Source organism: Mobula hypostoma, chromosome 6 (genome assembly GCF_963921235.1).
Source record: "Mobula hypostoma chromosome 6, sMobHyp1.1, whole genome shotgun sequence".
Lineage (NCBI taxonomy): Eukaryota > Metazoa > Chordata > Chondrichthyes > Myliobatiformes > Myliobatidae > Mobula > Mobula hypostoma.
The window spans coordinates 99,772,072-99,788,755 of NC_086102.1; the positions used below are offsets into that span (position 1 = coordinate 99,772,072).

General features: G+C 43.1%; 1 protein-coding gene across 4 annotated transcripts in view; it reads right to left on the reverse strand.

The window, feature by feature from the left end:
* The window catches only part of sema5ba (sema domain, seven thrombospondin repeats (type 1 and type 1-like), transmembrane domain (TM) and short cytoplasmic domain, (semaphorin) 5Ba), a 541,923-nt gene that overhangs the window by 47,835 nt on the left and 477,404 nt on the right, over nt 1-16,684 (reverse strand). For all 4 annotated transcript variants that reach the window (XM_063051327.1, XM_063051326.1, XM_063051325.1 and 1 more), the window contains one exon: nt 110-335. In XM_063051327.1, the coding sequence (XP_062907397.1) occupies nt 110-335 (226 nt within the window). The remainder of the gene's footprint in view (nt 1-109; nt 336-16,684) is intronic.

Here is a 16,684-nt window from a genome sequence, read left to right on the forward strand (position 1 = left end):
CTGCCTGACCTGCTGTGTTCCTCCAGCATTTTGTGTGTGTTGCTTTCTACTTCCTCCAGTCCAGTTCTACACTGTGAGCATTGGTGGGTCAGTGCCCCTGTTGACTTACGATCAGTGGGGCAGGCTGAGCTCCCATCTGCAGGGCAGAACCTGCTGTCCACCCTCTTTTTCCCCAGTTGGAGATCATGAGGGTCCGAGAGCGGCGCCCGGCATGTGTAGCGGAAACGTTGCTCGTGATGGGCTCCATTCTGGCTGATGTTGACCAGCATCCAGGGTGTCCAGGGCGTGTTCCTGCGCACCTCGGGACACGAGTCCACGTTACAGGCTCGGTGTTCCTGCAAGAGGGAGAAAGGAACAGACCAGGTGTGAGGAATCATTGAGCACACCTCCACCACATTTCAGTATGATTCTAAACCAAAAACTTCACTAGAATAAACAGCTGCCACGATGCACCAAACTCAGGTTGGACGAGCAAAATCTCATATTCTGTCTGGGTAGCTGCCAACCCGATTGCATAGACATCGATTTCTCTAACACTCCCCTCCCCTCTTTCCATTCTGCATTCTGGTTATCCCATCATTTCTTTGCTACTCCTCCCTTGCCCATCACCTCCTTCTGGTTTCCCTCCTCCTTCCACTTCTTTCATGGTACACTGTCCTTTCCAATGAGATTCCTTCTTCAGCCTTTTACATTTTCCACCTTCCAGCTTCTTACTTCATCCCTTGCCCTTCACCCACCCACCTCAACCTCCCCCACCTGGTTTCACTTTATCACCTGCCAGCCTGTATTTCTTTCATTTCCCTCCCCTTCTTCTTATTCTGGGTTCTGTCCTGATGAAGGGTCTCAACTTGAAATGTCAACAATTTCCCTCCACAGATGCTGCCCAACCTGCTGAGTTCCTCCAGCATTTTATTTATTGATTGATTGATTAATTGATTGAGATACAGCATGGAATAGGTTTTGGGTATGTTGCTCAGAGTTTGCGGAATCACTTGTGTCACTGTAATGACCACTGAGACTACAAGTCTCAGATCTATTTAGAGTTAGAAGAACATGGAAGCATGCTCTTCAGCCCGACTCACCCATGCCGACAATAATGTCCGCCTAAGCAAGTCCTATCTGCCTGCATTTGGCCCAAATCCCTCCAAACCCTTCTATCCATGAACCTGTGCAAATGTCTTTTAAATGTTGTTATTGCAGCTGCCTCTACCACTCCCTCTGGTAGTTCCTTCCATTTACACACCACCCTTTGCTTGAAGAAGTTGCCCCTCACGTTTCTTTTGAATATTTCCCCTCTGGACTTAAACTGATGCCCTCTCGGTTTTGATACCCTTTCACTGGAAAAAAAAAGACTGAGTGCATTCACCCTGTCTACGCCCCATGATTTTATACATAATTTTACCCCTGGGTCTCCTACACTCAAATGAGTAAAGTCTGAGACTGCCTACCCTCTCCCTGTAACTCAAGTCCTTAACTCCAGGTAACATTCTTGTCAATTCTCCTTGGATTTTTTATAACTGGTTGGGTGGAGTTGCACTCAATATCAGCAAGACAAAGGAATTGATTGTGGGCTTCAGGGAGGTGAAGTTGGGAGAATACACACCAATACTCATTGAAGGGTCACCACTAGAAAGGCAACAGCTTCAAGTTCCTGGGCGGAGGCATGTCAGAGAACCCAACATATTGATGCATTCACAAAGAAGGCAGGCTCACACCTAATGAAGTACATTAGGAGTTTGAGGGGATTTAGTATGTCACCGAAGCTCCTTATGGATTTCTGTAGAGTTATGGCAGACAGCATTCTGACTGGTTGCATCTGAGCCTGGTACAGAGGCCCCAGTGCATGGGATCATAGCCCCCAGCCATTTCCATCACAGCCAAAACCCTCCACACCATCCACACCTCAAGGAGCCAGCATCAATTACCAAGGACCCTCAAATTCTAGAATATTCCCTCTGCTCATTATTACTATCAGGGAGGAAGTATAGGAGCTTGAAAACCTACACCCAACAACTCAGGAACAGCCTCTTCCCCTCCACCATCAGATTGCCAAATGAGCACAGACTTGTTATTCCTTTTTGGCCCTATTAATTTATTTTTGAAATTGATAGTAATCTTACACTGTGCTGCTGCCACAGAACAACACTGTGACACTACTGCTGAACAATAAGTCTCACATCACATAAGTCAATGATTCGGATTCTGATTAATTCATGACAGGAGCACCCAATATCAAGACATGTAATTCTTTTCTCATTAGATTGCCAAAAATCTCTCCAACCAAACAAGAATGGATTCCCTCATTGTGAGAATTGGATAGGCTCTTGAGGGAAGATGATGTACTCTAAAAATAGACAGTCACGGGGAAAGGGATTTATGGGATTGATCCACTGAAAGTTAGATACAGCAGTGACAACACTTCAAAATACAGTGTTGAACAAACACTGAAGTTATGAAAGATATCATATATGTAATTTTTTCTCTTTATTTAAGAGACAAAAATGAGCTAAGGACAGGTCAGTAAGTTTGATCAGGGCACAGAATATCCAAACTGAGAAGTTATGTTGCAACTTTACAAAACACTAGTTAGACCACACTTGGGTTTCTGATCGCCACACTACAGGAGGAACGTGGTGGTACAGGAGAGAGCACAGAGGAGGTATTGGTATTGGTACTGGTTTGTTACTGTCACAGTGAACTGAGATACAGTGGGATGCTTGTCTTGCATACCTATTCATTCCGATCAGATCATTACACAGTGCATTCAGCTGGAATAAGGAAGAACAATAACAATGCAGTGCAAAGTGTAAAAGTTACTGAAAACTTTTTCATGCAGTGCATGCAAACCTTGTCAGGGTTTGGAGGCTTGTGTGCTTCAATGACCCGGAGATCTATGTTGGCTGGAATCAGGTCTCTATGCTTTGGCTCTTGGTAGGGCCAACCATGCCAAACAGGTCAAAGGGTAGAAGCTAGACTGACAGTGATCCACCAGTTCTCTAGGTTCAGGCATTCAGCTCAGGGCTAGCAACCCTAACTGGTAAATCAAAATGGTTACAGAAACAACAATGAAGACTCCTCCTACATCTGACTGTGACATTATTCCTGAGTCTCCACCTGAGACTTGCATGGCTGACAGCACTGAAAACCAAGAGGAAGCTGCTGGTACCCTGAATACTGCCAGAGGTGGAGGACTTTTATTGTTGCCCTAAATGTTATCGGTGCAATGGGCAGGAAGTAAATAAGTAAGTATGTCAATGATAAAGTGTAAGAGCATAACGAGGTAGATTGTCAGTCTATCTTATTGTACAAGAGATCTGTTCAAGTATCTGATAACAGTGGTGGGATGTGTTTTCAGGTTTTTGCATCTTCTGCCTGATGGGAGAGTGGAAAAGAGAGAGTGTCCAGGACCAGTCTTTGATAATGTTGGCTGCTTTACTGAGGCCTGGAATGATTCGTCACAGCGAGTCCCGTTCCTAGTGTGAAGTTCGAACAATTTAAATGCCGGCTCAGATAGTCTGGGGGCTCCTCTCTCTGCGACGCTGAGGCTGTGAGACTACCCCTGGCTGCCGTGCTTCGTGTCTGCCAACTTTGTGGCAACTGGCCCCACTAATATGATTACCTGAATACCGAGGCTTTAGGCCTACTCCAGGCATTTGGATCTAAGGAATCAGTTTGGTCCAGAATGACACTACTGCTGCTCACTTCCATGATGTGTTTTGTGTTTTTTCTCTTTCTTTCTCTGTGGGCACTGGGGTTGGTCTTTTTTTTTAATTGGGTTCGTTCAGGCTCCTTGCTTTGCGACTGCCTGTTAAGCAAACAAATCTCAAGGTTGTATAATTCATACTTTCATTGATAATAGATGTACTTTGAATATTCGTATCTCTTGAATGTTTTAAGAATTATCCATAGGGTGCAAGGAGGGGAGGTTGGTTCCTGTGATGTGCTGAGCTGTGTCCACAACTCTCTGTAGTTCTTTGCAGTCATGTACAGAGCAGTTACTGTACCAAACCATTATGCATCCAGACAGAATTCTTTCTATAGTCTATTGATAAAAAATAATAAGAGTTGACCAAGATGTTGGCAGCATTGGATGACATTTATTATGGGGAGAGCTTGGGATTGGGAGAGGCTGAGATTGTTCTTCCTGGAGAGAATGAGGCTAAGGGGTTTCTTGATAGAGGAATGTAACATTATGAAAGGTAAACAGTAGATAGTCAAAAATTTTCCCATGATAGTGTTAGCATAGGCTTAAGGTGAGAGGGGAGCTGTGTCAAAGGCAAACTCAGAGGTAAGATTTTTGCACATAACGTAGAAGAGGACAGCAGAGTGCATGCCCATCGGCCTACAGAGTTGTGCAACCTATGAAGCATGTTGTTGATCACTGGAACTTGCTGTCAACGAGAGATGTTATGGATGCGATGGAAGGTGAAGACCTCAATACAATAGCTATCACTAAAGAGGTAGTGCTGAGCAAACTTGTGGGCCTGAAGATAGATGAGTCCCCTAGTCCTGATGGAATGCATCCCAGGGTACTGAAAGGATTGGCAGAGGTTTTAGTGGATGCTTTGATGATAATTTACCAAAATTCTCTGGACTCTGGACATGTTGGAATGGAAATGGGAAGTGAAATTAAAATGGGTGGCCACTGGGAGATCCCACTTTTTCTGGCAGATGGAGTGTAGGTGCTTGGTGAAGTGGGCTCCCAATCTACATCATGTCTCACCAATATACAGGAGGTCACACTGGATATAGTAGATGAACCCAACAGGCTCACAATTGACATGTCACCTCTCTTGGAAGGACTGTTTGAGGCCCTGAGTGGTAGTGAGGGAGGAGGTGTAGGGACAGTTGTTCAACTTGCAAGGATAAATGCCAGGAGGGAGATCAGTGGAGAGGGACGACTCCCTAGTCCAGTCATCCCACACCATCAATTTCTCGAACTTCTTCTCGAACTTCTTGTAATGGCTCCTTCTCCTTTACCATTCCCCATTCCCACTTCCCTCTCACCTTATCTCCTTACCTGCCCATCACCTCCCTCTGGTGCTCCTCCCCCCTTCTCTTTCTTCTATGGCCTTCTGTCCTCTCCTATCAGCTTTCCCCTTCTCCAGCCCTGTATCTCTTTCACCAATCAACTTCCCAGATCCTTACTTCACCCCTCTCCCTTCCAGTTTCACCTATCACCTTGTGTTTCTCCCTCCTCTCGCTCCACCTTTTAACTCTACTCATCTTTACTTTTCCAGTCCTGCCGAAGGGTTTCAGGCCAAAGCGTCCACTGTACTCTTTTCCATAGACACTGGCTGGCCTGCTGAGTTCCTCCAGCATTTTGTGTGTGTTTCCATGTATATTTTGATGTTTCAATATAGATATGACAAATAAAAATAATCTTTGCTCATATAATTCTAAGTCAACATCTCTGAGACAGCAGGGAAAGCTGAGCTCTTTTCCACTGCAGAAGTTGAAGCTTTATGCACCGAAGGTTGATAGACTAAAAGGAGTGCCTCAAGACTGAAGCCTGCAGAATTTGATGGGCTATTGATTGAACTCTTAGCTCATCCTCTCTCATTAACTTGTAATGGGTTTTCTTACTACCCTCATGCCAAAAGAAGCGAATATATTAATGAAAGAAGAAAGCTGCTTTATAATTGCACATCAGACTTTATATGTTCTTGCTAGTCCATAAAAGCCCACTGTAAACCTGTCAAAAGACAAGACTCAGATGCTTTAAATTTGGAAGTTATTGTACACATCCTGTACTCCACATTAACATTTGCCATTATACACACCAGCTTAAAAACCTCTGCAAGATATCTCCTAATTGCCCCAGAGGTTGGTAGCCAGTCAGCGGCGTTCAGATCCAGTGTGGGGGTTGCTCATCACAGAAGAACCTAGTTCGTGTGACCACACTCCTTGATGCTGATGGGAAGATGTTTTTAAAATTCTGAGCTTTATGTGATTATTAGACTGTCATTTAAATTGTTCTTCAGTTTTCGGTGTTTCTTTCTTGTTGCCAATTGGCGGGTGATGATATGTTAGTTTTTGTGTGAGGGAGGAGTTGGGGATTTGGAATCCGACGTTCTTATTGGTGTTTTACTATGTGGGCAACCTGTTAGATTTGTGTGTGAGGGAGGGTGCTGGAGGTTTGATGTTATTGTTGCTGTTTTTTTCTGAGAGGGAGGGTGTTGGAGGTTTGCTGTTATTATTGCTGTTTTTTTCTCAGGAACAGGGTTTGAAATTTGGGATTTGAAGTTCTAGCCATTGTTTTCCATGTGGGCAATCTGTTAGTTTTTGTGCGAGGGAGAGGTGAGGGGTTTGGTGTTTGTGCGTTTTGATTCTTTTTCTTTTTCATGTGGGGGGGGTGATGCCCCTTCTTTCAACAACCACCATGTTTTTTTCTGTATTTCATGGCTATCTAGAGAAGACGAATATCTGAGCTGTATTGTACATGCCTACTTTGACAATAAAATTAAACTTAAAACATTTGAATCTTGGAAGCTGTAATCTTTCTTTGCAGGATTCAGCAGAGGACCAAGTGATGTAAGAAATTAAGAAGGACACAGCTCAGCACATTACAAAAACCAGCCTCCCCTCCATGTCAATACTTGTCTTGTATACTGTTCATACAGGAAGGGCAAGTCACAGGAAATAGGGACCAACTGGGTGGGCAATATGGTCAGCTTAGCTTGAGGGCCTATATTGTGCTGCGTTGCTCTATGACTCTATCTCTCTATCTTCCTTCCCCAACACAGAAACAAACCACTCTGCACTATCAATATTCTCCTCCATTGATATTTCCAAAACCAAGAGGATTTTAATCATAATTCAGTCATATCAGAATATTCATTGTAATTATAACTTTTAAACCCATATTGGATAATTAACATAATTGCCCATCATTTCTCTGAAAGCAAACATTCCAGACTATGCAAAATACAATTGATTAGAAGGTGTGAAACATGATTTCAATTACATTCTGATTTTTTTCAAGCGGACTAGAGTTGCCTATCCAGCTCAGGGACAAAACATACAAATTTGATTATGCTTTGTGGGCTGAATAACAACACAGTTGAAGGGAATACTAAACACATGTGAATCTGCTCATTGGTGAAGTAGCCAGAACATGTGACATTCTGCTAACCCTCCAACCAAAGCAGATCCTTCATTCATCTCTCATGCTACATCATCTGTTCAGCAACCATGATTTCATAAATCTCTATACGGTCACCCCTCAGACTCCTACACTCCAGTAAAAGCAGTCCCAGATTGTTCAGTTGCTTCTTATAACCCAAGATCTACAGTCCTGGCAACATCCTTGTGAATGCTGCCTGCGTCCTTCCTAGCTCAAGCAAACACCATCTTTCAATACATCAATGACACTTTTGTTGTTGACAAAGTCTGAGATTGTGATGAGGAGGCATACAGGAGCAAGATAGATCAGCTGGTTGAGTTGTGTCACAACAACAACTTCGCACTCAATGTCTGCAAGATCAGGATTGATTGTGGACTTCGGGAAGAGTAAGCCAGGTGAATACATACCAATCCTCATTGAGGGGTCAGTGGTGGAAAGGGTGAGCAGTTTCAACTTCCTGGGTGTAAAGATCTCAGAGGATCTAACCTGGGCCTAACACATTGAGATGCAATCAAATGAAGGCGCACCAACAGCTTTACTTCATTTGGAGTTGGGGAGATACAATATGTCATCGAAGACTCTTTCAAATGTCCACAAAATTATAATGCAGAGCATTCTGACTAGTTGTGTCACTGCCTGGTACTCCGATATACAGGGTCACAATTGGCTGTAGAGGGTTGTACACTCAGCCATGCAGTAGGAGATCGTGGAGTGAGTTGGAGACAGTTCCTTATGAACTTTACGCACCGGGTTTAAAAAGGCAGTGGACCCTATTGGGACTTGTCTGTGGAGTGGGAGATCATGCACTTTGACCCTATTACCTCCTCTCCAGGGTCATTTTTCAGTGGTTTGATATCCACTCCCACCTGTTTTTTACTCTTTATATATCTGAAAAAATTCTTCTATCCTCGTTTATATTATTATCTTGCTACCTTCATATTTCATCTTTTCTCTCCTTACGGTTTCTGTTGGCTTTTAAAAGCTTCCCAATCTTAACTTCCCACTAAGTTTTGTTATATTATATGCCGCCTCTTTTCCTTTTATGGTGTTTTTGACTTCCCTTGCCGGGCACAGTTGCCCCATCCTCCCTCTGCACTTTTGGAATGTATCTATGCTGTACCTTCCCAATTGCCTGCAGAAACTCCAGCTCTTCCTGTTCTGCTATCATCTTTGCTCATATCCCCTTTTAATCAACTTTGGCCAGCTCCTCTCCCATGCCTCTGTAATTCCATTTACTCCACTGTAATACTGATATATCTGACTTTAACTTAACCCTCTCAAACTGCAGAGTGAATTCTATTATATTATGAGCAGTGCCTTCGAAGGCTTCCTTTATGTTAGGCTCCCAAATCAAATATGGTTCATTACACAACACCCAATCCAAAATTGTCTTCCCCGTAATGGGTTCAAATGCAAGCTGGCATTAAAAAAAAATCTCTACATGCTAGGTATTCTATAAATTCCATCTATTGGGTTCCAGCACCAACCTGATTTTCCCTTATACCTGTATATTGAAATTCCCATAACTATCGTAATATATTGCCTTTTTCTATCTCCCAATGTAATTTGTATCCCACATGCTGGTTTGTATATAACTCCCATCAGTCTTTTTACCCATACATTTTTTTGAATAAGGTATATACATCTTCTGATCCTTCATCACCTCTTTCTAACAATTTTGTTTCCATTTTTTTACCAACAAAGCCACCTCACCCCCTCTGAATACCTGCCTGTTCTTTCAATACAATGTGTATCTTTAGATGATAAGCACCGAACTGTGATCTTCTTTCAGCCTTGACTCAGTGATGCCCATGTCATACAGCACTACAAGAACATCTACCTTATCCCGTATACTGCATACATTCAAATATAACACCTTTTCTTGTATTCATCACACTTTTTGATTTGCCTCCATGTTATACTTCAATTTATCCCACTAACTGCAACCTTGCCCTATCATCTGCCTGTCTTTCCTCAGTCTCACTGCATCTTACTTGTATACCAACTGCCCCATCCTCAGCCCTATCAATCTGGTTTCCAACCATCTCTCAATTTAGATTAAACCCTCCCCAACAGCTCTAGAAAATCTGCCCGCAAGGATATTGGTCCCCCTCGATTTCAGGAGTAACTCGTCTTTTTATACAGGTCATGCCTTCCCAAAAAGAGATCCCAATGATCCAGAAACCTGAACCCTGCACCAATTCACAGCCACTCATTCATCCTATCCCTACCCTGACTAGCACATGGCACTGAGAGTAATTTGGAGATGACTACCTTGGAGATCCCGCTCTTCAGCTTCTTCCCTAACTCCCGATTCTCACTGCACAGGACCTTTTCCCCCTTTCTACCTATGTCATTGGTGCCAACGTGCACCATGACCTCTGGCTGCTCACCCTCCCTCTTGACAACATTCTGAGACATCCTTGACCCTAGCACCTGGGAGGCAACACACCATCCTGGCGTCTCTTTTGGACCACAAAGTCTCATGTCTGTTCCTCAGACTACTGAGTCTCTTATCACTTGACTTTACCTGACTTTATTCTTCCCTGCTGAAGCTCAGAGCTGGCCAGTATACCATTGTCTGGCTGCTGTTGCCATGTCCTGATAGGCTAGCAGATGGAAAGTGAATGGCCACAGGGGAACCCTGCACTAACTGTTTATACCCTTACTTCTCCTGCTGGTCACCCATCTACTATCTGAAGCCTACACATTGGCTGTGGCCACCTCAGTTAAAGTCTCATCTACAAGGTTTTCTGCCTCCCTGATGGTCCTGTGTGCATCCAGCTCCAGCTCCAGTTCCAGTTCCTTAACCTTGTCAGTCAGGGGCTGAAATTGGGTGCACTTCCTGCAGATATAGTCATCAGGGAACCCGTTATCCCATATCCTAGGTTTGGTCTATACCTGACCAATCATGTTACACCTTTTAGAATTCACATCCAAATACTTCTCAAATAGGCTGAGGGTTTTTGCCTTCTTAAGGCCTGAACCTCTCCCACTGAGTGAGATAATGTTTGTTAAATCCCCTCTAATTATTCCACTAATTTACAAATCTATTACTACTATTTCCTGTTGTTACTGCTCAGGGAAGCTCTTTCTTTCAGCTTTTCTAGACATAATTGTCTAACTGTCAGCAGGGAAAATACATAGAAACATAGAAACATAGAAAATAGGTGCAGGAGTAGGCCATTCGGCCCTTCGAGCCTGCACCGCCATTTATTATGATCATGGCTGATCATCCAACTCAGAACCCAGCCTTCCCTCCATACCCCCTGACCCCTGTAGCCACAAGGGCCATATCTAACTTCCTTTTAAACACAGCCAATGAACTGGCCTCAACAGTTTGCTGTGGCAGAGAATTCCACAGATTCACCACTCTCTGTGTGAAGAAGTTTTTCCTAACCTCGGTCCTAAAAGGCTTCCCCTCTATCCTCAAACTGTGACCCCTCGTTCTAGACCTCCCCAACATCGGGAACAATCTTCCCGCATCTAGCCTGTCCAATCCCTTTAGGATCTTATACGTTTCAATCAGATCCCCCCTCAATCTTCTAAATTCCAACGAGTACAAGCCCAGTTCATCCAGTCTTTCTTCATATGAAAGACCTGCCATCCCAGGAATCAATCTGGTGAACCTTCTTTGTACTCCCTCTATGGCAAAGATGTCTTTCCTCAGATTAGGGGACCAAAACTGCACACAATACTCCAGGTGTGGTCTCACCAAGGCCTTGTACAACTGCAGTAGTACCTCCCTGCTCCTGTACTCGAATCCTCTCGCTATAAATGCCAGCATACCGTTCGCCTTTTTCACCGCCTGCTGTACCTGCATGCCCACTTTCAATGACTGGTGTATAATGACACCCAGGTCTCGTTGCACCTCCCCTTTTCCTAATCGGCCACCATTCAGATAATAATCTGTTTTCCTATTTTTGCCACCAAAGTGGATAACTTCACATTTATCCACATTAAATTGCATCTGCCATGAGTTTGCCCACTCACCCAACCTATCCAAGTCACCCTGCATCCTCTTAGCATCCTCCTCACTGCTAACACTGCCACCCAGCTTTGTGTCATCCGCAAACTTGGAGATGCTGCATTTAATTCCCTCATCCAAGTCATTAATATATATTGTAAACAACTGGGGTCCCAGCACTGAGCCTTGCGGTACCCCACTAGTCACCGCCTGCCATTCTGAAAAGGTCCCGTTTATTCCCACTCTTTGCTTCCTGTCTGCTAACCAATTCTCCACCCACACCAATACCTTACCCCCAATACCGTGTGCTTTAAGTTTGCACACTAATCTCCTGTGTGGGACCTTGTCAAAAGCCTTTTGAAAATCCAAATATACCACATCCACTGGTTCTCCCCTATCCACTCTACTAGTTACATCCTCAAAAAATTCTATGAGATTCGTCAGACATGATTTTCCTTTCACAAATCCATGCTGACTTTGTCCGATCATTTCACCGCTTTCCAAATGTGCTGTTATCACATCCTTGATACATACAATAGGATTTCATTAGGGACAGGAGAGGAACCCGTGTGGTCCTCAGCTGCTGTAGCCCATCCTCTTTAAGGTTTGAAATGTTGTGCATACAGATTCTCTTCTGCACACCACTGTTGTAAGCAATGTTCCCTCTAAGGTGTGCACGTTGTGCTCACACACACATCTTTTGCTACAAGCGCACAAATGAATTTACACTGTGCACCAGATGTTGTCACCCTCTCCCCCGTTGGCAGGTTAAGTATATTTCATGATCATACACAATCACATTTCCTTCTCCAGTTTCTGATGCAGACAGTATCGACAACATGGCGTTTGTGATAATTTGTCTGCAGATTTTAGAACTTGCTTATTTATACTGTTTTTTATTGAAGAAATTATTGATTCACTGTCGAATTGCAAAGAAGCAAAGGGCGTGAAGCACAAAAGAATTGCTATTTCTTATAAAACAGAATGGCGTATCATCCTTAGAATAGAGTCAGGTTTACTTCCACTTAAAAGCTCAGTGCACACATGTTGTTGTTTAGTCCGAGTGTTTATAACCATATAACCATATAACGATTACAGCATGGAAACAGGCCATCTCGGCCCTTCTAGTCTGTGCCGAACTCTTACTCTCACCTAGTCCCACCGACCTGCACTCACCCAAACCCTCCATTCCTTTCCTGTCCATATAGCTGTTCAGTTTAACTCTAAACGACAACCTCGAACCTGCCTCAACCACTTCTGCTGGAAGCTCGTTCCACACAGCCACCACTCTCTGAGTGAAGTGGTTACCCCTCATGTTACCCCTAAACTTTTGCCCTTTAACTCTCAACTCATGTCCTCTTGTTTGAATCTCCCCCACTCTCAATGAAAAAAGCCTATCCACGTCAACTCTATCTATCCCTCTCATAATTTTAAATACCTCTATCAAGTCCCCCCTCAACCTTCTACGTTCCAAAGAATAAAGACTCAACTTGTTCAATCTTTCTCTGTAACTTAGGTGATGAAACCCAGGTATCATTCTAGTAAACCTTCTCTGTACTCTCTCTATTTTGTTGACATCTTTCCTATAATTTGGTGACCAAAACTGTACACAATACTCCAAATTTGGCCTCACCAATGCCTTGTACAATTTCAGCATTACACCCCAACTCCTATACTCAATGCTCTGATTAATAAAGACCAGCATACCAAAAGCTTTCTTCACCACCCTATCCACATGAGATTCCACCTTCAGGAAACTATGCATCATTATTGCTAGATCCCTCTGTTCTACTGCATTCTTCTTATAGACTCAGTGGCCACTTTATTGGGTACACCTGTACACCTACAAGAGAAAATCTGCAGGTGCTGGAAATATGAGCAACACACACAAAATGCTGGAGGAACTCAGCAGACCAGGCAGCATCTATGGAAAAAAGTACAGTCGACGTTTTGGACTGAAGCCCTTCAGCAGGACCAGAGAAATAAAGCTGAGGAGTAGGTTTGAAAGGTGGGAATAGGGGAGAGAGAAACACCAGGCGATGGGTGAAACTTGGAGGGAGAGGGATGAAGTAAAGAGCTAGGAAGTTGATTGGTGAAAGAGACAGAAGGCCATGGAAGAAAGAAAAAAGGGTGGGGGGGGTGGTGGAGGAGCACCAGAGGGAGGCAATGGGTGGACAGGGAAATAACATGAGAGAGGGACAAGGGAATGGAAAATGGTGAAGTGGGGGCAGGCAACACAGGAGGTTTGAGAAATCAATGTTCATGCCAAAAGGTTGGAGGGTACCCAAACGGAATATAAGGTGTTGTTGCTCCGACCTAAGAGTGGCCTTATCCCGACCTATACACCTACTCGTTAATGTAAATAGGTAATCAGCCAATTATGGGGCAGTAACTCATGCATGAAAGCATGCACATATGAACCAAGAGGTTCAACTGTTGTTCAGATCAAACATCAGAATAGTGAAGAAATGTGATCTAAGTGTCTTTGACTGTGGAATGATTGTTGGGTTCAGATCAGTGTTTTGAGTATCTCAGAAAATGCTGATCTCCTGGGATTTTCACACACAATAGTGCAAATTTACAGAAAATGATGCAAAAAAAATCTAGTGAGTGGAAGTTCTATACGCAAATATAGCCTTGTTAATGACAGAACTCAGAGGAGAATGGCCAGACTGTTCAAGCTGACAGGAAGGCAACAGTAGCTCAAATAACCATATGTTCCAATGTTCCCTCTAATTTGTAATGAGCAGTGTGCGCAAAAATCTTGAGCTGTACAGTTTCTGATTTGCTGATAATCTGACATTTCTGAATTCAGCAATGAGACATCTTGGCATAATTATTTTCCAATACAAAGGAATGGCAGACAAACTTAATCAGTATTTTGCTTTAGTCTTCACTATAGAAGACACTGGCAGTATGCCAGAAATTTGAGAGTGTCAGGGGGCAAAAGTGAACATAGCTGCTGTTACTAAGGAGAAGATGCTTGGGAAGCTGAAAGATCTGAAGGTAGATAAATCACCTGGACCAGATGGTGTACACCCCAGGTTCTGAAATACATTGCTAAAGAGATGTGGAGGTATTAGCAGTGATCTTTCAAAATCACTAGATTCTGGAATGATTTCAGAGGAATATAATGCCACTCCACACTTTGTAAGGGAGGGAAGGAAAAAAAAGGAAATTATAGGCCATGGAGTTCAGGGAACTTGGAGGCACATATTAAAATAGGCCAAAGTCAACATGATTTCCTTAAGGGGAAATCTTGCCTGGCAAATCTGTTGGCATTCTTTGAGGACATACCAGGCAGGATAGACAAAGGAGCATCAGTGAATGTTGTGTACTTGGATTTTCAGAAAGTCTTTGACAGGGTGCCACACATGTGGCTGTTGAACAAGATAAGAATTTGTGGTATTACAGGAAAGATACTAGCATGGATAGAGGATTGGCTGACTGGCAGAAGGCAAAGAGTGGGAATAAAGGGAGCTGGTTCTGGTTGGCTGCTGGTAACTAATGGTGTTCCACATGGGTCAGCGTTGGGACCAATTCTTTTCAATTTTGTGGATGATACAAAGATAAGTGTATCTTATCCATATGAGTGTATCTTACATGGTGGGTAGTGTTGAGGAAACAGGGAGTCCGCAGAAAGATTTAGACAGATTGGGAGAATGGGCAAAGAGGTGGCAGACGGAATATAGTGTACAGAAGTGTATGGTCATGCACTTTGGTAGAAGGAATAAAGACATAGCCTATTTTCTAATCAGGGAAAAATTCAAAAATCAGAGGTGTAAATAGATTTGGGGAGTCCTCATGAAAGACACCATAATATGTGGAGTCCACCCCCCCCCTTCACCATTCCCCATCTCCTTTTCTCTCTCTTACGTTATCTCCTTGCCCTGCCCATCACTTCCCTCTGGTGCTCCTCCCCATTTTTTCTTTCTTCCATGGCCTTCTATCAGACTCCCCCTACTCCAGTTCTCCAGCCCTGTATCTCCTTCACCAATCAACTTCCCAGCTCTTTACCTCATTCCCCACCCTTCAGGTTTCACATATCACCTGGTGTTTCTCTCCCCACCCCCAAACTTTTAAATCTACTCCTCAGCGTTTTTTCTCCAGCGAAACATCAACTGTACTCTTTTCCATAGATGCTTGCTGAGTTCCTCCAGCATTTTGTGTGTGTTGCTTATCCATGATATGTGAACTTGCAGGTTGATTTGGTGGTAAGGAAGCCAAAAGCAATGTTAGCATTCATTTTAAGAGGACTAGAATATAAAAGTAAGGATGTAAGGCTGAGGCATTGGTCAGATTGCACTTGGAGTACTATGAGCAGTTTTGGGCCCCTTATCTAAGAAAAGATATGCTGGTATTGGAGAGAGTCCAGAAGAGGTTCACGAGAATGATCCAAGGAATTAAAGGGTTAATATATGAGGAGAGTTTGATGGCTCTGGGCTTGTACTCACTGGAGTTTTAAAGAATGGGGGGGGGGATCTCATTGAAACCTATTGAAGGTTGAAAGGCCTAGATACAATGGACATGAAGAGGATGTTTCCTACAGTGGGGGAGTCTACAACCAGATATCACACCTGAGAATAGAGTAACATCCATTTAGAACAGAGATGAGGAAAACATTTCTTTTCTAAAAGGTGGTGAATCTGTGAAACTCATACCACAGATGGCCGTGCAGGCCAAGTCAATGCGTATATTTAAGGCACAGGTTGATGGGTTCAAGAGGTCAAACGTTACAGGGAGAAGGTAGGAGAACAGGGTTGAGAGGGATAATAAATCAGCCAAGATGGAATGGTGGAGCAGAATCGACAGGCCAAATGGCCTAATTCTGCTCCTTTGTCTTATGGTCTTTTGATCAAATCACCTCATTCTGTATTATGTTAAGTTTGAGTATGATTCAAAGAAATTAAATACAATTTGAAATTCAAGTATCAAATCCAAGGATAAGCTTTCTGTGGTTGTTAATACCTGCAATTTAAGATGCTAATGAAGGCACGAAAAGATTCAAAGGGAAATTCAATGAATATATGTAATCGTATTGTTGCAAAAGAAGTCATTTTTATAATTTGGTTAATCCTTTATTTGGAACATTTGACATTTCAATTACTGAAGAAAAATGGCAAATGAAAAACTATCAAAAAGCAATTTACATAGAATGTGACCAGAATAAAAACAGAAGCAAGTATAGAAGGGCAAATCCTATTGTGAATATGAACATTCGAATTATACTGGAAAATTATTATGCCAAGACGTCTCAATGGTGTCTCAATGCTGAATTCAGAAATGTCAGATCATCAGCAATTCTGTACCTGTTTTTATTTAATTAGAGCATTGATCGACTCAGTGGCCACTTTATTGGGTACACCTACTCGTTAATGTAAATAGATAATCAGCCAATTAGGAGGCAGTAACTCAATGCACAAAAGCATGCACATAAGAACAATAGGTTCTGTTGTTCAGACCAAACATCAGATTGGGGAAGAAACGTGATCTAAGTGACTTTGACCGTGGAATGATTGTTGGTGCCATACGGGGTGTTTTAAGTATCTCAGAAACTAATGATCTCCTGGGATTTTCACACACAACCGACT